The sequence below is a fragment of the Phodopus roborovskii genome, unplaced genomic scaffold (genome assembly GCF_943737965.1).
Source record: "Phodopus roborovskii unplaced genomic scaffold, PHOROB, whole genome shotgun sequence".
Lineage (NCBI taxonomy): Eukaryota > Metazoa > Chordata > Mammalia > Rodentia > Cricetidae > Phodopus > Phodopus roborovskii.
In genome coordinates, this window is record NW_026126460.1 from 12248901 (window position 1) to 12268003 (window position 19103).

Below are 19103 nucleotides of genomic sequence, written 5' to 3' on the forward strand. Positions count from 1 at the left end.
TCTGATGAGTTTAGGCTTAAGGAGGGGTGGGTTGTAGAAATCCCAGTAGTTTGTTGGTTTGAATAATTGTTACAGGCTCTGCCAAAAGCTAATTGCTCAGATTGCATAGACAGGTCTTAAAAGGTAACTGATTTTCTTTTCTTAACCACTGAGCCATCACCCTGATTTTTTTTTTTTTTTGTAGATACATTAGTAAAATAAGGCTCATTATTTTATGCCATATAAAGCAGTTTCCCCTGTAACTTTAAAAGGCTATGAAGTATTGTCGTTCCCCCCCCAAAAAAAACCCTTATACATACATGTATGATATACATATTGGGAAAATTTTTTTGTCTGCTCACATTTAGGCCTTACCTGCAAATTTTTAATTAAGTTTACTTGTAAAAATAATTAGAATGATAATATTTAAAATTAGCTTGACAGGCTGGCACATACCTTCGATTCCAGCACTCGGGAGGCAGAGGCAGGCAGATCTCTGTGAGTTTGAGGCCAGCCTGGTCTACAAGAGCTAGTTCCAGGACAGCTTCCAAAGCCACAGAGAAACCCTGTCTCGAAAAACAAACAAAACAAACCAAACAAACAAAAAAATTAGCTTGGCTATGTAGCTATAGTTTTAAGTGTTGAGGCTTTTTTCATCTCGGCTGCAGTGTTTAAAAGCCTGAATTTGGGTATATAAAAATAGATTTCCTTATTCTTTGGTGTTTATTTATATGAATTCTCTCACAGTTGGGTTGTGTGGATGCTTGCTTGTTCTTTGGATGCCTTCTAAGGAATCTCTTTCATTTTTTTTTTTTTTTTTCTCTTTCTTTCTAGACTCATGAAATGGCCACAGATGATAAGAGTTCCCCGACATTGGACCCTGCTAATGATTTACCTCGCTCTCCCACGAGTCCTTCTCATCTCACCCACTTTAAACCTTTGACTCCCGACCAGGATGAGCCCCCCTTCAAGTCAGCATATAGTTCTTTTGTAAATCTTTTTCGTTTTAACAAAGGTAATATTTATTTCTAAAAATCAGAAAATGCCGTTTTGACTCTGCATTCAGGGTTGTTTCAAGGAAGTGAAGTATTAACAAGGTGACAGCTTTAATCACAGGTCACTTAGTCTTTAGAAGGGAAAGGTAGTATTTCATTACAGTCTGGTTAATTATGTGTGTGAGTTGAGTTTAAAGTGGTTAAGGAGGTCCTTTTTAAAGAGAAAGCAGGTTTTCCACCTTTTTTTCTACTCATGTGATTCAACTTAATATGTTTACAGAATTTATTTTGTGGGAGGTATTAATAACAAAAAGATTTTAAAGCAATAAAGTTAAGTAGAGCAATGCATGGTTTATCATTTAAAAAATTAGATGCTGTTAGCATGCCTGTTGATTTAACACTAATTGGATTAAGTTGTAAATGATATCAAATGAACAAATAGTTTAAACCTTTGACTTCTGACAAATGGTTTAAAAATGAGTTCTTGAATAGTATATTATTTGTTTTTAAGTAGGAAGAATAAAAAACAAACAAACAAAAAACCCCCCAAAAAACCACATTGCCCCGACCCACAGGGCAGTCAAGATGAAAACACCTAGGGGAGTCGAAGAACAAGGGATACAAAAAAAGATGACAGCAACAAATTTTATTTTCTCAGGGTTGGCTTATGTAGAACCATGGGCAGGATGTGAGCGGGGGTTTGCAAGTGGGCAGGATGAAAGGGTCAGTAGAAGGAATGTCCTGAACTAATCTTTAACTGGCTATAAAACTGTAGCAGGAGGAATATCCAGAGCTATTCTTTAACTGGTTGTAAAACCACAAGCCTGTATCTAGGAATGCTCTGCTGAACATTCTGCTTACTTCTTAAGAGGCAGTGATTTTCTATCTCAGAGGCTGGTGATGGTCCCCAACACCACATCTTGCCCTTAATTTGCTTTTTTTTTTTTTTAAAGATAAGGATCCAGTTTTCATGCTAGCCCTAAAACTCACTATGTAGTCCAAGCTAGCCTTGGTCATGAAGCCATTTTCCTATATTAGTCTCCTGAGAGCTAGGATTATAGTCATGAGTTACCATACCTCATTTATTTGTCTTTATTGTTTGAAATGTGTTAGAAGAGCAGTTCTCAACCTGTGGGTTGTGACCCCTTTTTAGGTTTGCATATCAGATATTTACATTATGATTCATGACATTAGCAAAATTAGTTATGAAGTAGCAATAAAATAATTTTATGGTTGGGGATCACCACAACATGAAGGTCTTAGCATTGTGAAAGTTGAGGACCACTGTGTTCAAAGGTAATCCCCATTTTAAAGAATTTGATGGAGTTTAATAGTTTCACTCAGTAGAATTTTTCTTTTCTTTTTTCTCTCCTTTCTTTCTTCCTTCCTTTCTTTCTTTCTTTCTTTCTTTCTTTTTTTTTTGAGATAGGGTCCGTAGACCAGGCTGTCTTTACCCATCTGCCTGCCTTTACCTCTGGGGTACTGGGAGTAAAGGTATGTGCCACCACACCTAGTGTTCAGTATAAATTTTAACAGTTTTGTTCAGAGTGGTGTTAGCACATTTCTCTTAGCACATTTTTAAAGATAGTAATGTTTTATTTGAAAAAATAAGCTTTACTTTTTAAGAATAGGTTTAGATTTATAGAAAAATTGAGAAGAGAGTTATGTTCCTATATGCTCCATACTTTTTCTTCTAGTATTGCTACCCAATATTAGCGTGTAACTTGTTATAATTAATGAACCATTGTTAATATATTTTGTTAGCTACCGTACGTATTTAGATTTCTTTAGATTTTACATAATGGATTTCATCCAAGATAACGTTTTACATTTACTTATCATAAGAGAATAAATAATCCTTATTTATTTAGGAAGGTTTAATAAACACCTACTATGCAGTTTATACTCACCCATAGACTGATCAAAAAGGCAAAGGTTTTGTATGAGGTTTGTGTTATTTTCTTTAGTATGTTCACAAAGTATCAAATGAAAAGCAGTGCCTATAGTTTATGTATACAAAAGGTATACTTATTGAAATGTAATTTCATTCTCGTTTCTAATCCTTTCTTTATAATATTTAAAAGTTAAAAACATTTTATTTTTATGTGTATACTTGTGTGTTGTGTACACATGTGAGTGCCTGAGGAGGTGAGAAGGCTGTAGTTACAGGTGGCTATAACCTGCCTGTCAGGGGAGTTGGGAACTGAACCAAGGGTCCTTTCCAAGAGCAGTATGCACTTAGTTATGAATATAATACATGAACATACTGGCTGAAGTATTTTATCTGTCACCTCCCTGTTGAACTCCGAGCCTTAGCTTTTCAAGTAATACCAAGTTTCCTTTGTTACAGAGAGAGGAGAAGGGGGCCAAGGAGAGCAGCAGGCTCCAGGTGCAAGTTGGTCCAGCACTCAGATCCCTTCTAGGACACCGTCTGTGAGGTCGCCCGTTCCTTACAAAAAGCAGCTTAATGAGGAGCTCCAACGGCGTTCCTCAGTGTTAGGTAAAGCACCTGCCTTATCCGCTTTGTGTGTGAATTTTCAGTTTCTAGGTTAGATACTGACAATTTTCTTGATACTTGGAAGAGTCAAGTACTCTTTAGAGTAAGTAAAACTTACTTAGGTTATAAAGGCATTTTTCAGTACCTGAAACATTCTTCATCATGTCATTAAATAAACTTTGATTATGCAAGCACTGATGTCTTGAATGAATTTTGATTAATTGCTTGCTTGGGTTTCAGCAGAGAACACTTTGCCACATCCCCAGGAGGGCACAGGTTAGTTCCAATTTTGCAGATGGATCATGCACCTATTCTTGGGATGCTAATGAAATGTCATGTGCATGTGGCTGGCTGCAGAACACTGTCAGACTCCATTCATTGGTGGGCTGCCGATTGCTCTTTGCCTGTCTTTGTGGGGGTGCACACTCAGTGTGGCTGGATACACTGCTCCTCCTGCCTGCTCGTTTTTCACCTTGTTCCACCATGTAGTCACCTCATTCATTTTCATGCTTCTGATGGGTGTGGGCTGGGAATCTGTGTCTTGGTTGAGGATCTAGAGGTGGCTTATGTTTTATTTGTTAGATTGTTAAGCCCAGTGAAGCGGTTTGCTTAACTCAAGGTGATATAAGAAGGGCAGTGGCAGTGATTCCGTAGAGAGGAGAGATTGTAGTATTGGGAATCAAGTGTCCCCAAACCCCATGTCTGTCCTGTCTGGCCACAGACTTCCATGAGATGCTTGAGTGAACCCTAGTTGTGCAATGGTGGTTTTTATTGCTTGTTGAGACTGAAGGTGGGGGAAACAGAAGTAGAAGAGGAGCTTTTGCTGAAGAAGGGCTAGAACAGAGCTGGCTGTGTCATGCCCACGGGTTTTCCATGGCAGCCACTTTGCCCAGCTTATATCCTTTTGAAAGGAAGAGTTGGGTGATGGGGTCAGAGGATTTTCTTCTCATTCCAAATCACCTAAGTTTAACCTTAGCCTTATTTAAATCTTCTTAAACCTGACCCATGGCTTAGGAGGATGAGGCAGAAGGATTGCAAGTTCAAAGTCAGCCAGGAAATATTAGCTGATTTTTAGACCAGTGTAGGCTCTATAGTAAGACCCTATCTTAGGGGAAGAAGCGAAAACAAGCTACAGCAACAAAACCTTACCCATGGCAACACTGGGCTAAATTTGAGGACACTCTTCTGATCAGATTCTGTGCTGAATTAAAACATGGTCTGGCTGGGTGGTGGTGCACACCTTTAGTTTTTGAACTTGGGAGGCAGAGGCAGGGGCATCTTTGTGAGTTTGAGGTCAGCCTGGTTTACAGAATGAGTTCCAGGACAGCCAAGACTACACAGAGAGATCCTGTCTCAGAAAACAAAACAAAAAACAAAATCACCCCCCCCAAAACCCAACAACAATAAAACTCCTCACCAGCAACAACAAAAACATTGTCTGAAAGCTTCCACTTATTTCCTTCTTGTTGAACTCAGCATTTAGTTTTTCATATAATGACAAGCTATCCTTTGCTGCAGAGGGAGGAACAAGAGCTGAAGAGCAGTCTCTGAATAAATTGAGGAATTGAACTAGAATCCTTGTAGTCTTGTAGGGCTTGTAGAGTTGTAGCTTACCAAAATTTGCTTTTGCTGTTATGATAAATTATAAATTTGAACTACTTGTCTCTAGGCAGAGCTTGGATGGCTTCCTTTACTGTGGTTCCCATATTTCCTACTGTCCACTTGCTTCTTGGATTTTACCTTGGAGGCCTTTGGACTTCAGAAGCTCAAATAAGTTTTTCCCTCACTACATGTCAAATTCTACAGTTTGATAGTTCTCCTATCTTAGGAAAGTTACTTGGTTTTCTAGAATCTATTTTGCAGAAGCAGCTGCTGATGGTGTTTAAGGACAAGCATCTCTTTTCTTTCACCGAGGTCAAGCAGGATCTCACTGCTTATTCTTTCCCAGTGGAGGCTATTGATATTCTTTTCTCTTCAAGCAGCTAAATGCAACAGACTTCACGACTTATTCTACCATTATGGCAGGGAGCATTACCATTATGATTCTTACAGCTTTGTGTCCCCTTTTATAACTTACAATCATGGAGAGTTTTTTTTTAGTTATTGTTTGAGACTTAAGAAAATGTAGTTGTTGTAATACATGTTAGTAACAGCATACCTGATCTCTATACTGCAATTAAGTTAGGTTTAGATGAGGTGCTATTTTAGTGATTTATTTGCCTTAAATTCTTGATTAATTTGGATTTATTTATGTAGTAAAATCTCATTCTTTGCAGTACGCCCCCCCCCCAATGTGGTAGAAATAATGAGATAGATTCAGGGAGGGATATTTTCCATTTTATAGTAATTTACCATCCCTGTAGACATACCTTTTAGATCCCCAATAATAGTAATGCTAAACTATCACAGTTGTAACAATAAAGTTGTGGATGTGATCTGTATGTCTTGAGCTAAGAATTATGTAGATTGTGGAGACTCCCCAGGTTGTTAGATTAATGTGTTTAAGATAACAAGGATGGTTTATCTTTTTATGTCAAGCCACCTTTATTTTTCCCTTGAGAATTTGAAGCTGTTGTAGGCAGGAATAGATAGAAACTTCACTTGTTATTTTTCTCTAAAATAAGGATAGGTGGCAGCTATGGTAGTCATACTCATTCTGGCCACAAAGCTAGAATTTGGGCTTGTTTTATTATCTGTAGATTTGGTTTCATGTTATTTCAAACTTAATGTGCAGTGTGGAAATGAAGTGTTGAGGAGGTGACAGGTGTGGGCTCAGGGAGAGTAGTTGAAGCTTTGGCTGTTTTAATCTGCTTGGATATTGGTCCTATTTTGTCATCTTGGATGTCCTGTAAAGCCTGCTATGATCTTTGGAGGGCTGGTCTGTAAAATTTCTTTCTGATGCTGTGCTACAGAACAGAACAGTTTGATCCTATTGCTTACTTAGTTGACTTTTAGACCAAGTTAAATCAACTCTCTAGGATTACTTTTTCTCCTGCTCAATATTTACCAGATATTTGTTATTTGGTTGGGGAAAAATGTGCAAGAAAGCAATCATTAATGAATTCTGGGCATGTAAGTGATACTTCCATTTCAATCCTCAAAACCATCAATCATTTCAGATAGTTCTTAGTACTTAGCTACATTAAAATAATGTAATACCACACTACATTAAAATGTGTAATAAGACGTACTTGAAACAGCTTATTACTTTTGATAAAGATCAGTTTTAATTCTAGTCAGTATTAATGGCTGGAACAACACATGTATGCTAACAATAGAGGATGATTTTTATGATATCTCACATTAATACACACATACATATACACACACAATGTTTGTTATGGTTACTAGAAACTATAAAACAATTTTTTTTTTTTAAATCTGACTCAGACTCAAGAAGGAAAGTAGAACCAGCCTTCGGAGGTCATGACCCACGCACAGCTGTTCAGCTTCGAAGCCTCAGTACAGTATTGAAGCGCCTCAAAGAGATCATGGAAGGGAAAAGCCAGGTACTGGAGGGGCCTTGGAGAAGTTTATTAAGCACTCATGGAGATCATGCCATGCCCACTGACAATGGCATAATGTCGCTTAAGGGAACGTTTATTACTACTTTTGATTCTGAAACCAGAGTTTTACACATTAGTGCATATATATGTATACATACATACATACATACATACATACATATGTATGTATGATGAATGGATTTAAACAGTGATTTGGGAATGGAAGGGAGGGACTATTTTATTTTATTTTGTTTTTTACTAGTTTTGATCTTACAATCTTCTGGTCTTAGCCATTCAAGTGCTAGGTGTACAGAGATACATCACCACCCGGCAGTTTAAAATTATTTATATATATATATATATATATATATATATATATATATATATATTCTGTTCTATTCTTATTTGCCCTTTTTATATTTTGTTTCAGTGTTCGCTTTTTAGGCCAAGGTTAGTATGGAGTCTCACCTGTGGTTTTTGTCAGCAAGCTTTATTATTTATTCTTTTTCACAAATAGGGCTCAGATTTCCTTTTGTCCCTATGGATGTCTAGTTGGACCTCTATTACATTGTTTTAGGCTCTTCCTTCAGTGGTTGCAGTGTAACTCATCGTAAGTTCATACACTGCAAGCAGCATGCCACTCTTTCCTGTACTATGGTTCTATTTTTTTTTTTCCATGTCTTTGTAGTAAGACTGTCTAGAGTTATTGCAGCTTTAGAGTAAGTTCTGATAGCAGGTGATCTAAATACTTCAATTTTTCTTCTTCAAGATTGTTTTGGTTATTTTAACCTTTTTGCATTCTATCTGAGTTTTAGTATTAACTTGTTATCTGTAAAAGACACCTTCTAAGATTTCATTTATCATTATGACATTTTCAAGAAGCTGTCACACATTTTTGTTGTTGTAGGACAGTGACTTGAAGCAATACTGGATGCCAGATAGCCAATGTAAAGAGTGCTATGATTGCAGTGAAAAATTTACAACCTTTAGGCGCAGACACCATTGCAGATTGTGTGGGCAGATTTTTTGCAGTCGTTGTTGTAATCAAGAAATTCCTGGAAAGTTTATGGGCTATACAGGTAAGTGTATTTCCATAAGAGAATCCTATTTAGAAGTCAAATTATGAGATATTTAAATAGAAGGCCAATATTAAGCCATTTTTAAATTTTGGGCTTTCAAATTGAATCTAGAGAACCAGTTTCAGAAATGTTAGAAGCCAATTCCAAAAACTTATCCCTAAGATATTGGTTCTATAAAACTGAATCTGTATAGTCAAATTTTTCTAGAGAAGTGGACCCAATGGGTGGGTGACATGTTTACTTGTAATCAAGGAGTTGGTCCAAGTACTTGTGAAGCCACAAGTCTGTTATTAGGGTTAGTCAGCAGGGTGGAAACTAGAATTTCCATCTTTCCTTGCTGAGACCGAATTCCTTTTGCTTTTGGAAACTTAATCTTTATAGTTGAGGCCTTGGTTAATTAGGATGAGAGTCATGCTACGGATGGTAATCTGCTGTACTTAAAGTCAGCCCTAAGTGTTAATAACATTGGAAAAACAACAAAACCATTTAAATGTGCTTCATCTTTAGTGTTTGTGATAAGTTTGCTTGGTCAACTTGAACCTTAAGATTAGTCCTTGCAAATGAAAAAAAGTATGGATATATGTAAAATACCTAGAATATTGATATATAGAAAAATCAGTGAATTGGCACATGCCTTTAAGCCCAGCACTCAGGGAGCAGAGATAGGTGGATATCTCTGAGTTCAAAGCCAGCTTTGTCTATAAAGTGAGAAGGATAATCAATGAATATATACAGAAATCAGTGAGAATTAAGTTGCTGTTATTGGTGGTAATAGCAGAAATATCTGTATTTATCATGCAGCTTTTAAATTACATATATATCACTTGCCTCCTGTGAACTATGAGTTGTGTAATGGCAGGGACATGTCTTGTCAATCTGTGTCTGCCATTAAGTCTAGGCATGTGTTCTTTGCCGATGAGCAAGCATTCTTCATGGAATGAAAGCTTTTGCATTTAGGCTTGGCTCTATTTCTTGATTTGATAATTTTGGTTTTGATAGTTGACTGGTTAAGGGAGTTTACTCCTTATAGTCTAAGCTAGTCTTTGTTGTGGTAGCAATTGAAGGGCTTTCTGCAGAGATTAATCTCACTTCCTTAATGTAGTTAAGTTTTGGTTAGTGGCAGTGATTATTAGATCACTTTTATTTATCTAGACTGAAGTGCACTTTGTTATTGCTTAAAGACAAATGTATATATTTGTCTTTATTGAGTTTTATATAAATTTGATCTGCTAAATTATGTTATAAATTAGTAAACTAGTAACATTTTACTTTGATTAATATACATATGTAATTTGATAAACCAGAATTATATAATAGTTACCTTAAAGTGAGACATTAAAAGTAGTTTAGTATACTTGGTAGTAATTTATGGTAAAACATAATATATTAAACTTTTAGAAATATTTTCTATCACTTCAGGTTTTTAATATTAATGATAAAGTATAACTGAAGTAAAATTATTAAATAATATGCTATTTAGTGAACAGCAGTTTGTCTTGCTATTTAGTGGTAGGCTAAGCTCTGAGAAATGTATTCTTAGGAATTTTTGTTCTTGTGTAAACATCATAGAGTATACTTAGGATTAGCCACATAGTAAGTTGCCTCCAGTGAACAATACATTTTGTAATGTCAGGGAATAGTCTCATTATTATTAGAACTAAAATTATCAAGTCAAGAAACAGAGCCAAGCTGACCACAAATGCTTTTGTTCATTGATGGATTTCTACCAGACATGCCCTTCCTTCTGGTTTTTGATCCCCACTACCATAGCCCAGGCTAGTTCTGAAAGCCTTGTCTTGTCTCCACCTGCCCACCAGTAGGCCTTATCTTCCTGCCTCCATGTACCAGGTGTGTGCCACTATGTGCAACTTTCCTTTTAAGATGGTGTCTCCATATTGCTCATGCTGTGTTTGTGTAGTTTTCCCAGCTTAGTCTTCCAAACACCAACATGGCCTCTCAAAAAAATAAACTCTTATTTTGATAAGTAGAAAAAAATGGTCAAAAGTATAACATAGTAAAGATAGAAACCAGTGACATAGTAGTTTAGCATCAAGTGTTATTTATGTTCATGTATCAGTTTTTATCATTATGTGCTTTGTAGTTTCATGACTTACAGATTAGTAAGTTTATTTTAATCAGCCTCAACAAAAATATGAATAATTTTAGTTAAAAAGATGTGCTCTGTCCTGGAGACCATTCTTCAGGGCTTCATGAGAGAAATTCTAGTATTATTTCTTCCGTACTTGTTGCCTTGGGACAATAAGTTGTTTCTGTTGTGTTGGTTATTTACTATATTGAAATCTTTTCTCACTGAAAGTCCTACCTCTGATAGGTCCCTCATTGCATAATTACAGTTTTGAAAAATTTATTCTTACAGCTACAATTTTCTTACCTGTTACAGATACTTGAATCAGTTAGGGTGCTTGGATGAATTTATCATATAATAAGCCTGACATGTACAGCAGACCAGCCAAGCATTTCACTTATTTAAAATGTCTTTTGGTAGTCTTTACTTGAAGACATTTTTATTAAAGTACCTGTTAAAACAAGGATTTAAAATATTTTATTAAGTAATGTATTACTGATACCTTTCCTTATTATTTTTCCTCCTAGGAGACCTCCGAGCATGTACATACTGTAGAAAAATAGCCTTAAGTTATGCTCATTCCACAGACAGTAATTCCATTGGGGAAGACTTGAATGCTCTTTCAGATTCAACTTGTTCTGTGTCTATCCTTGATCCAACTGAACCTCGGACACCTGTTGGGAGTAGAAAAGCCAGTCGTAACATATTTTTAGAGGATGATTTAGCCTGGCAGAGGTACTGTTACTTGAATATAGCTTGATTTAAACTTGAGAAATGTTTAGTCTTGTAACCTGTATTTTTCATTAACATTTATTTCTTTTTGTTATCTGCAAATTTACCATTTCTCCAGCTCATGTACAGAAGGATCATAGATATTTATGGATAGTGATTATATTAACATTAAAGTACAAGTGCATTTGAGGAGAGTTTTTTTTTTTTTAAAGATTTATTTATTATGTATACAGTGTTCTGCCTGCATGTATGTATGCCCGAAGGCCAGAAGAAGGCATCAAATCTCATTATAGATGGTTGTGAGCCACCATGTGGTTTCTGGGAATTGAACTCAGGACTTTTAGAAGAGCAGACAGTGCCCTTAACATCTGAGCCATCTGTCCAGCCTGAGAGGAGAGGTTTTATGCCTGTTGTGTTGTATTTACTATTCTACTATTGAAACCAAGAACGAATTCATGGCATGTGCATGATTCTTGTAATAGTTGTTGATTAGGCAACAGAAGGCATTGCTATTAATTCCTAATGTTGTCTTAGAGAAAGGAGACTACTCCTAAGATTTGGGTTTGTTTCCAAATTCAGTTAGGTTCCTTCTTCTGAAGGAGTATTTGATGTGTTTATATCTGGAGGTGCTTAGCTGGAGAATTGAATATAAACAAACTTCCGTGGAAGTTACCTAGAGTTGTTTATGTTGGAATCCAAGGTTCATCACTTATTTTCTTTAAGAGAATAATCTTACACATGATTCCTAATTTTTCCATGTCAAGGAGCTTAGAGTTTTTAGTAACTTTTCTTTCTTTGTTGTTTTTTGAGACTGAGACAGGGTTTCCCTATGTAGCCCTGGCTGTCCTGGAACTCAATCTATAAACCAGAGATACACTTGCCTCTGCCTGCCAAGTGTTGGGATAAAAGGTGTGAACCACTATACCTGGTTTAACTAACATTTTTCTGATGAGTAGTTTTCTTAGTTATTTCTTAATGAAGAGAAGAATTCGTATTTTGCATGTTTAAGAAGAAATGAATTACTGCTACATTCATCATTTATGAATCCAGGGACAAAGTAGAGAAGAAAGTCACAAATCATATATGCACAAAGATTCTAGTTATATATTATTTAGAAATATGAATGAAGATAAATGTCCAGGGATACAAATGCTGTAATTTGAAGATGGAGGTTTCTGTCATGCTTGGTCCCACAGCCGCTTTGTTCCAAATAAACACACAAAGACTTACATTATAAGTATAAGATGTTTGGCTGATAGCTCAGGCTTCTTATTGGCTAGCTCTGTCTTAATTATTAACCAATTTATATTAATCTATGTATTACCACGAGGCTGTGGCTTACCCAAATCCAGCATGTTACTCCTTGGGCAGCATGGTGTCTCTTGGTAACTTCTCTCTGCCTTCTTCTCCCCAGCCTTCTCCTGGTCTGGTAGCCCTATCTATGCTTCCTGCCTGGCTACTGGCCAATCAGTGTTTTAGTCATAAACCAGTAAGAGAAACATATATACAGAAGGACATCCCCTATCAGTAATTATTAGTTACTTGTCTCATTACTGTAACAAAATCCCTAACAAAAAGATCTGGCCTACAGTTTCAGGGAGTGTGGTCCATCATGGCAGAGGAGCAGTAAGAGGAGGAGATGGCTAGTGTGTCCACAGTCAAGAGACAGTTGTGAATGCCTGTGTTCAGTTTCATTTTCCACTTTTATTCAGTGTGGGGCCCCAGTGTATGAGGTGCTACTGCTCGCATTTACAACGGGTCTTTCCACCTAGGATGACCTAATTTAGATAATCCTTCATATACATGCCTGGAGAGTGTTTCAGTGGTGGTTGACATTTAAGATTAATCATAACAGTGTTAAAGATAAAATTTTTATTAATGGTTTCATTAGGATTAGGGAGAAGGATAGTACTGTGTAGGGGAACACAGATTCTTCAAAACTTCTCCATAAGTTGTTTGCTGGGTCTTTTGATGTTTGTAGCATCATAGTTATATTATACCGTATATACATTTTATAAACATAGTTGATTCTATATTTACTAAAACAATATGAAGATTATGTTCTTTAGCTTTTTTATTACTTTAGTTAGCAATGCTTATTATTTGTGGTGGTTCAGTTGAGAGCAAATCTCAGAATTGGCAAGTTTGATTTAGTAAAATACGAGAGATAGAAGGTAGACCTCAGAGATAGAGTAATAGTTCAGTTTTAGGCTCTGTGTTAACAGTTCATGTTCCACTCTCCTTTAGTCATCAAATCCTTTTGGTAGGAAATATTTTCTTTTTTTGACAGATGTTGGTGCAGAAGTTGAGAAAAGTTAAGTAGTGAGTTTTAGGTCACACAGCTAGTAAGAGATAGACCCTGTTCTTGGACCTTGGTTTGTCTGACTCTTTGGTGCTATTCTTACAAGTTGTGGGGACTAAGACTAGATTTGGAACACAAATTTTTATTTTTATTTTGTAATACAAATCACTTTTATCATGTATATGTGGTATGAAAATGAGTCTTATAAATTACTTATCCATGCTGGGCGATGGTGACACATACCTTTAATCCCTGCACTTGGGAGGCAGAGGCAGGTGGATCTCTGTGAGTTCAAGGCCAGCCTAATCTACAGAGCCAGTTCCAGGACAGGTAGGGCTGTTACACAGAGAAGCCCTGTCTCACCCCCCCCCCAAAAAATATCACCTACCCCATCAGATTTTGTGTTTTATTCACATTCAATTCAGTACATTAAACATATTATCATCTTTTGATGCTAGAGATGAAACTGCACTTTTTTTGTTAAAGATGCTAGAGATGAAACTGCACTTATTTTGTTTGAGACAGGGTTTCTCTGTAGCCTTGGCTTTTCTGGAACTTGATCTGTAGGCCAGAATGGCCTTCTCTGCTTCCTGAGTACTGGGTTAAAGGCATGAGCCACCACTGCCCAACAAACTGTGCACTTTCTGTCTCTAATAAAGTAAGAACAAAAATGAACTGTATATTATCTCATTGTTGTAGGGAAAAATACTTAACTTTGCTTTAAAATTTTAAACCATCTGATTTCAACCCCAAATGACCCCAGTATTTTCATTATCTTTATAGTTTGATTCATCCAGATTCCTCAAATAGTGCTCTTTCATCAAGACTTGTATCTGTTCAAGAGGATGCAGGGAAGTCTCCTGCTCGAAACAGGTAAACTGCCAATAAAAACTACTCTGGTTTTTGTTCATGTCCCTAGTAATGGGAATAGAGAAACAAAAAGGTGAGATGGTGTCAGAGCTCTGTTGGGTGATCCTTTCTTTGCTCGGTAGTTCCTCTTTCAGCTATTCTTTGATTGTTCCAGATATTGGAACCTGTCTTCTGTCTTCTGTCTCACATCTGAAGAATGTGAGAAAGTGAGGCATGTAGGCATTCTGTGAAAATGTGTACCAAGGAGACAGAATGGCAGATGCCCGAGAGGGATCACATTTGGTAGACATATGAGAGGTCCTATGTGCTGCAGTAGACTGTCTCAGAATGAATGTTTTAATCCAGCCTCAGATGAACTGTTGGAATTAAAAATTTTAATTGCTTTGTAAAACTTAAAAATTATAAAAGGCTTTTAAGAATAGGGAAATAAATGTCCACACTTTCTCCATTAAGGCATACTTACATTTTGTCTATTTATTTTGATTCATTTTATATAATACACACTTTTCAAGAAACCATTCAAGAGTAATGCCATCATTTTCTAATATTTTAAGTTAGTAGGCTCAAAGAATTTTTTTTTTAAATGAGACAGGATTTTGCTGGCCTGGGACTCACTGTGTAGCCCAGGCTTGCTTCTAACTCACAGTTTAGTTCACTTGGACAGGAGCTGGAGCTGAGATTGTAATCATGGACTGCTTACACACAGCTGAGAATTCTTTTTTTCTTCTTTTAGTAGCAGTTTTGGCTTCATAACAAAACAAGCAGAAACTTGGAATAATACAATACGTGTATAGAAATAATGATTTCTTTCAGTTAGTAATGTACACTTAAGATTCCTCAATATCTTTTTATGGCTTACTACATACTTTTCTTTGTTGCTGAGTAATATTCTAGTTTCTATATGTGCTATAGTTTACATGACTTCATCTTCTGAAAGACATCTTGACTGATGTCTTTGGCAGCTATATAGAGGGCCATGAACATCTGTGTGCAATTCTTTTCTTTTAAGTGAAATGTGTCTCATTATGTTGCTCTGTCTACTCTGGAACTCACAGAGAACTACTTGTTGATGTCTTCTGAGTGCTGAGACTAAAGTTGCATGTCACTCAGCTCTATGTAATTTTGGTGTGTGTGTGGATGTTGTTTTAAGTTAATTTGGGTAAATACCAAGAAGCATGATTGTGGATCATATAGAAAGAGCACATTTAATTTTGTAAGGGATTACCAAACTGTCTTCCAAAACTGGCATTGCCATTTTGCATTTCCACAGGCAGTGCAGGAGTTCCTCTTCTTCCACACCATTTCTAGCATTGGTGTTGCCAGTGTTTTGTAAAGAGTTTGGTGGTGTAATGGTGTCACATTTGTTAAAAGTTGCCATTTCCTGAGATGAATTGAACATCTTTTTATTTCTTTACTTAGCATGCATGTTTCTTTGTAGAGGAGTCCATTTCATGATTACATTTTCATTTTTTTTTCACTGTTGAGTTGTAAGAGGTTTTATACACACACAACACCATTGTTATGAGCAGGTTTTTCCCTGCTGGTCTGTCCCTCTGCTGCGCCAGCCCCAAATAACACACAGAGACTCTGTATGTTGGCCAGTTAGTATTATTTCTTATTGGATAGCTCTATCTTAAATATTTTTTTATTAATCTAAGTATTTCCTCGTGGTCTTATCTTACCGGAGAGAGGGGCTGGCGTCCTACCCTGTAGGACCTTCATCTTGGAACTCCTCCCTACTACTTCCTTTTTCTTCCTTGTCTCCTAGTCCCACCTATCTTGCTTTCCTATTGGCCAACAGTACTTTATTCATTAACTAATAGGAGACGCGTATTTATAGAATGACATCTCCCATCACACCATCACCCCATTTTTTCTTTTTTTTGTATAAGAATTCTTTCTTAGTTGGGTGATGGTGGCATACACCATTAATCCCAGCACTCTGGAGGTAGAGGCAGGTGGATCTCTGAGTTCAAGGCCAGCGTGGTCTACACAGTGAGTTCCAGGTCAGCCAGGGTTACACAGTGAGATCCTGTCTTAATCAAACCAAACCAAACCAAACCAAACCAAACCAAACCAAACCAAACCAACCCAACCCAACCCAACCCAACCCAACCCAACCCAACCCAACCCAACAACCCAACCCAACCCAACCCAATCCAACCCAACCCAACCCAACCCAACCCAACCCAACAACCCAACCCAACAACCCAACCCAACAACCCAACCCAACAACCCAACCCCACCCCACCCCACCCCACCCCACCCCACCCTACATTAAATGTATCATTTGTAGATGCTCTTTCCTGGTGGTTTGTCTTTTCATTTTTTGACATTGTTGCTTGTGGAACATGAGTATTTAATTTTAATTGGAGGTGCCTTTGGTGGTATATCTAAGTAGCTATCACTATATCCATGGCCATCTAGGTTTTCTCCTGTGTTTTCTTCTAGGTGTTTTGTAGTTTGCATTTTATGTTTTGGTTTTTGATCCATTTTAAGTTATTTTTTGTGACTGGAATAACTATTTATATTTCTTTTTGTATGTGTTTATCCATTTGATCCAGTATCATTTACTGAAAAAAAAAATCATCCTTGCTCTTTTTTTCTTTTTGTTTGTTTGTCAAAGGTTGTTTTATTATTCACTTTTTTTCTTTCTCTCTCTTGTGATCATTACAATCTTTACAGTCAGTATCTGCAATGTAACTTGCTTTGATTTTGATCAAGATTGCACTGCACTGACTCTGGAAGTGTTTTGAAGAAGTGTTTAAAAGATTTATTTATTTTTATTTTATGTGTATGGGTGTTTTGCCTACATGTGTCTGTGTACTACATTCATGCAATGCCCATGGAGACCAGAAGGGGGTGTCAGATCCTCTGGAACAATCATGTGGGTGCTGGGTGATGGCTGCCAGAAACATCTTGGATTCATTGTGTTTGATTTTTGAATTAATATTTGGTTGTTGCACATTCAGAAATCTTTATTGTTTGCCAGATTTTTCAAGATCCCATCATTTAGTTTTGTGATCATGACAATATGAGATCATGATACATTAAAGAAGATGGGGCCTAGTCTAGGTCCATTCATTACATTTGTCATTCCTTTTGGTCTGCTTTACTATGTAATAATTCATTTATTTTCCTGATGTTCTATTTGTAAAGAGATAGCCAGTTATTGAATGTCCATTGGCCTATGCTTGTCAAATGATTTTTCAATCAGATATACAGTATAATTTTTATTCTTTCTTTCTTGATAGAAACACTATAAAGCTTTGTATCTTTTTCATTCTGTCCTACTAGAATGGGTATGGTTCCATTTATCTCATTAGTCGCAATGAGTTATGTTTTTGCATGTATTATGTATTAAGTTAAGTTACCAGTTTTCCCTTTGTCATTTAGAGATATGTGGGGGATTCTTTGAGGTTGCATTATTTCAGTCAGTAGTTTTAGCTTTCTGACTATTGCTGTAAGGTTATAAAATGGTGGTTTTTGTTTTTATTTTGTTTTTGTTTTCTAATTCAATCAGATCTTCTATAATTATTAGGTGACATTCTAGTCTACAAAAAATTTCTCTTGTTGGAAAGTTAAAATATGGGATTTGGATCATGCAATGTTATGATTTATTATTTTTTAAAATAAGTCTGGCTTCTCTAGTGAGTACATTGAAAGACATAAGAGTAGTAGCTGGTATAGCATCAGCAGTCCAAGCTGGAGAAACATATTTAGATCAGCGTAGCAATTTGCTAATCAATAGAATGTAGGTTAAATCAGGAAGGACATCAAAGATGACTAAGGTTTTTTTTACCGGAGCAGTTTAAATATGGACATTGCCATTTATTGAAATACAGTGGAGGGTGGGAGCATGTAACAGTTTGATTGTGTATGTGTTGAATTTGATATACCATCTAGATGTCCAAGAGAGATGTCAAATAGACAGATGGGTTTAGAGAAGAAGTACTGCCTAGAGATAGAAATCTCAATATTGTCATCATGTGAATGGTTTAAAGCTCTAAGTAGCTCATCAGGGAAGTGATTGTAAAGGGAAGGGAAATAGAACCAAGTCCTGAGATTGGGGAAGTGAAGAGGAGACTGAGATGGAGAGGCCAGTGAGGTGAGAGACAAGCCAGGAGGGTGTTTATGTTAGCAGCCAAGTGAAAAAAGGTGTTGAGGGAGGGGTTACTGTAGCTATGTCACCATAAGATGAGTTAAAGCTGAGCACTGGATTGCAGACAACACTGATGACCACAATAGACCATCTCAGTGTGCTGTTTGTCATCAAAGAGAGAAAAAGGAAGAATTGGGGATGGAAGTTTTGCTGTAAGGAGGGAAATGCAGTAGAGGGATGTAGAACAGAGACAGGTTTTAAAAAGTAAGATATATCACTTTCTTTGTGGGTGTGTGCAGTCAGAGCATTGCTGGTTTATATGTCTCCCTGGGCTTTGGGTTGATGAGAAGATTGATGAAGATATTTAGATAGAATTGAGTCAGTATATTCTACCATAATAAAGTTCAGTCAGCATTCTTGCTGTAGCATATTTACTAGAGTATTTAACAGGAAAAATAGATAATTTTCTTTTGTTATATTAGAGTGCATTCAGGGCTTCTTATTGTAATGTTAGAGAATCAGGCAGCACGGACGAATGCTTACACTGAGGAGTAAACTAGTTGAAAGAAAATGTCAAGAAGTGAGTAATTGCTGGAGAGAAGGCTCAGAGGTTAAGAGCACTGATTGCTCTTCCAGAGGTCCTGAGTTCAATTCCCAGCAATCACATGATGACTCATAACCATCCATAATGAAATCTGGTGTCCTCTTCTGGCCTGCAGGGATACATGAAAACACTGTATACATAATAAATAAATAAATCTTAAAAGAAGTGAGTAATTAATTATTATTAACTGAGTACTAAATCTGTGAATGATTGTTGCTGGAGGTTTCTTGTCCCACTAGGTCCTGCTGCCACTTCAGCCCCAAATAAGCACACTAAGACTTATATTAATTATAAAACTGTTGGCTGATGGCTAGGGATTCTTATTGGCTAGCTCTCTCTTAATTATTAACC

The 19103-nt window shown here is 36.7% G+C and overlaps 1 protein-coding gene across 2 annotated transcripts in view; it reads left to right on the forward strand.

The window, feature by feature from the left end:
• Positions 1–19103, forward strand: part of Pikfyve (phosphoinositide kinase, FYVE-type zinc finger containing) — an 86431-nt gene that overhangs the window by 3040 nt on the left and 64288 nt on the right. For both annotated transcript variants that reach the window (XM_051190371.1, XM_051190372.1), the window contains exons 2-7: positions 814–994; positions 3325–3474; positions 6862–6980; positions 7885–8056; positions 10670–10877; positions 13960–14049. In XM_051190371.1, the coding sequence (XP_051046328.1) occupies positions 823–994; positions 3325–3474; positions 6862–6980; positions 7885–8056; positions 10670–10877; positions 13960–14049 (911 nt within the window). In that variant the 5' untranslated portion in view covers positions 814–822. The remainder of the gene's footprint in view (positions 1–813; positions 995–3324; positions 3475–6861; positions 6981–7884; positions 8057–10669; positions 10878–13959; positions 14050–19103) is intronic.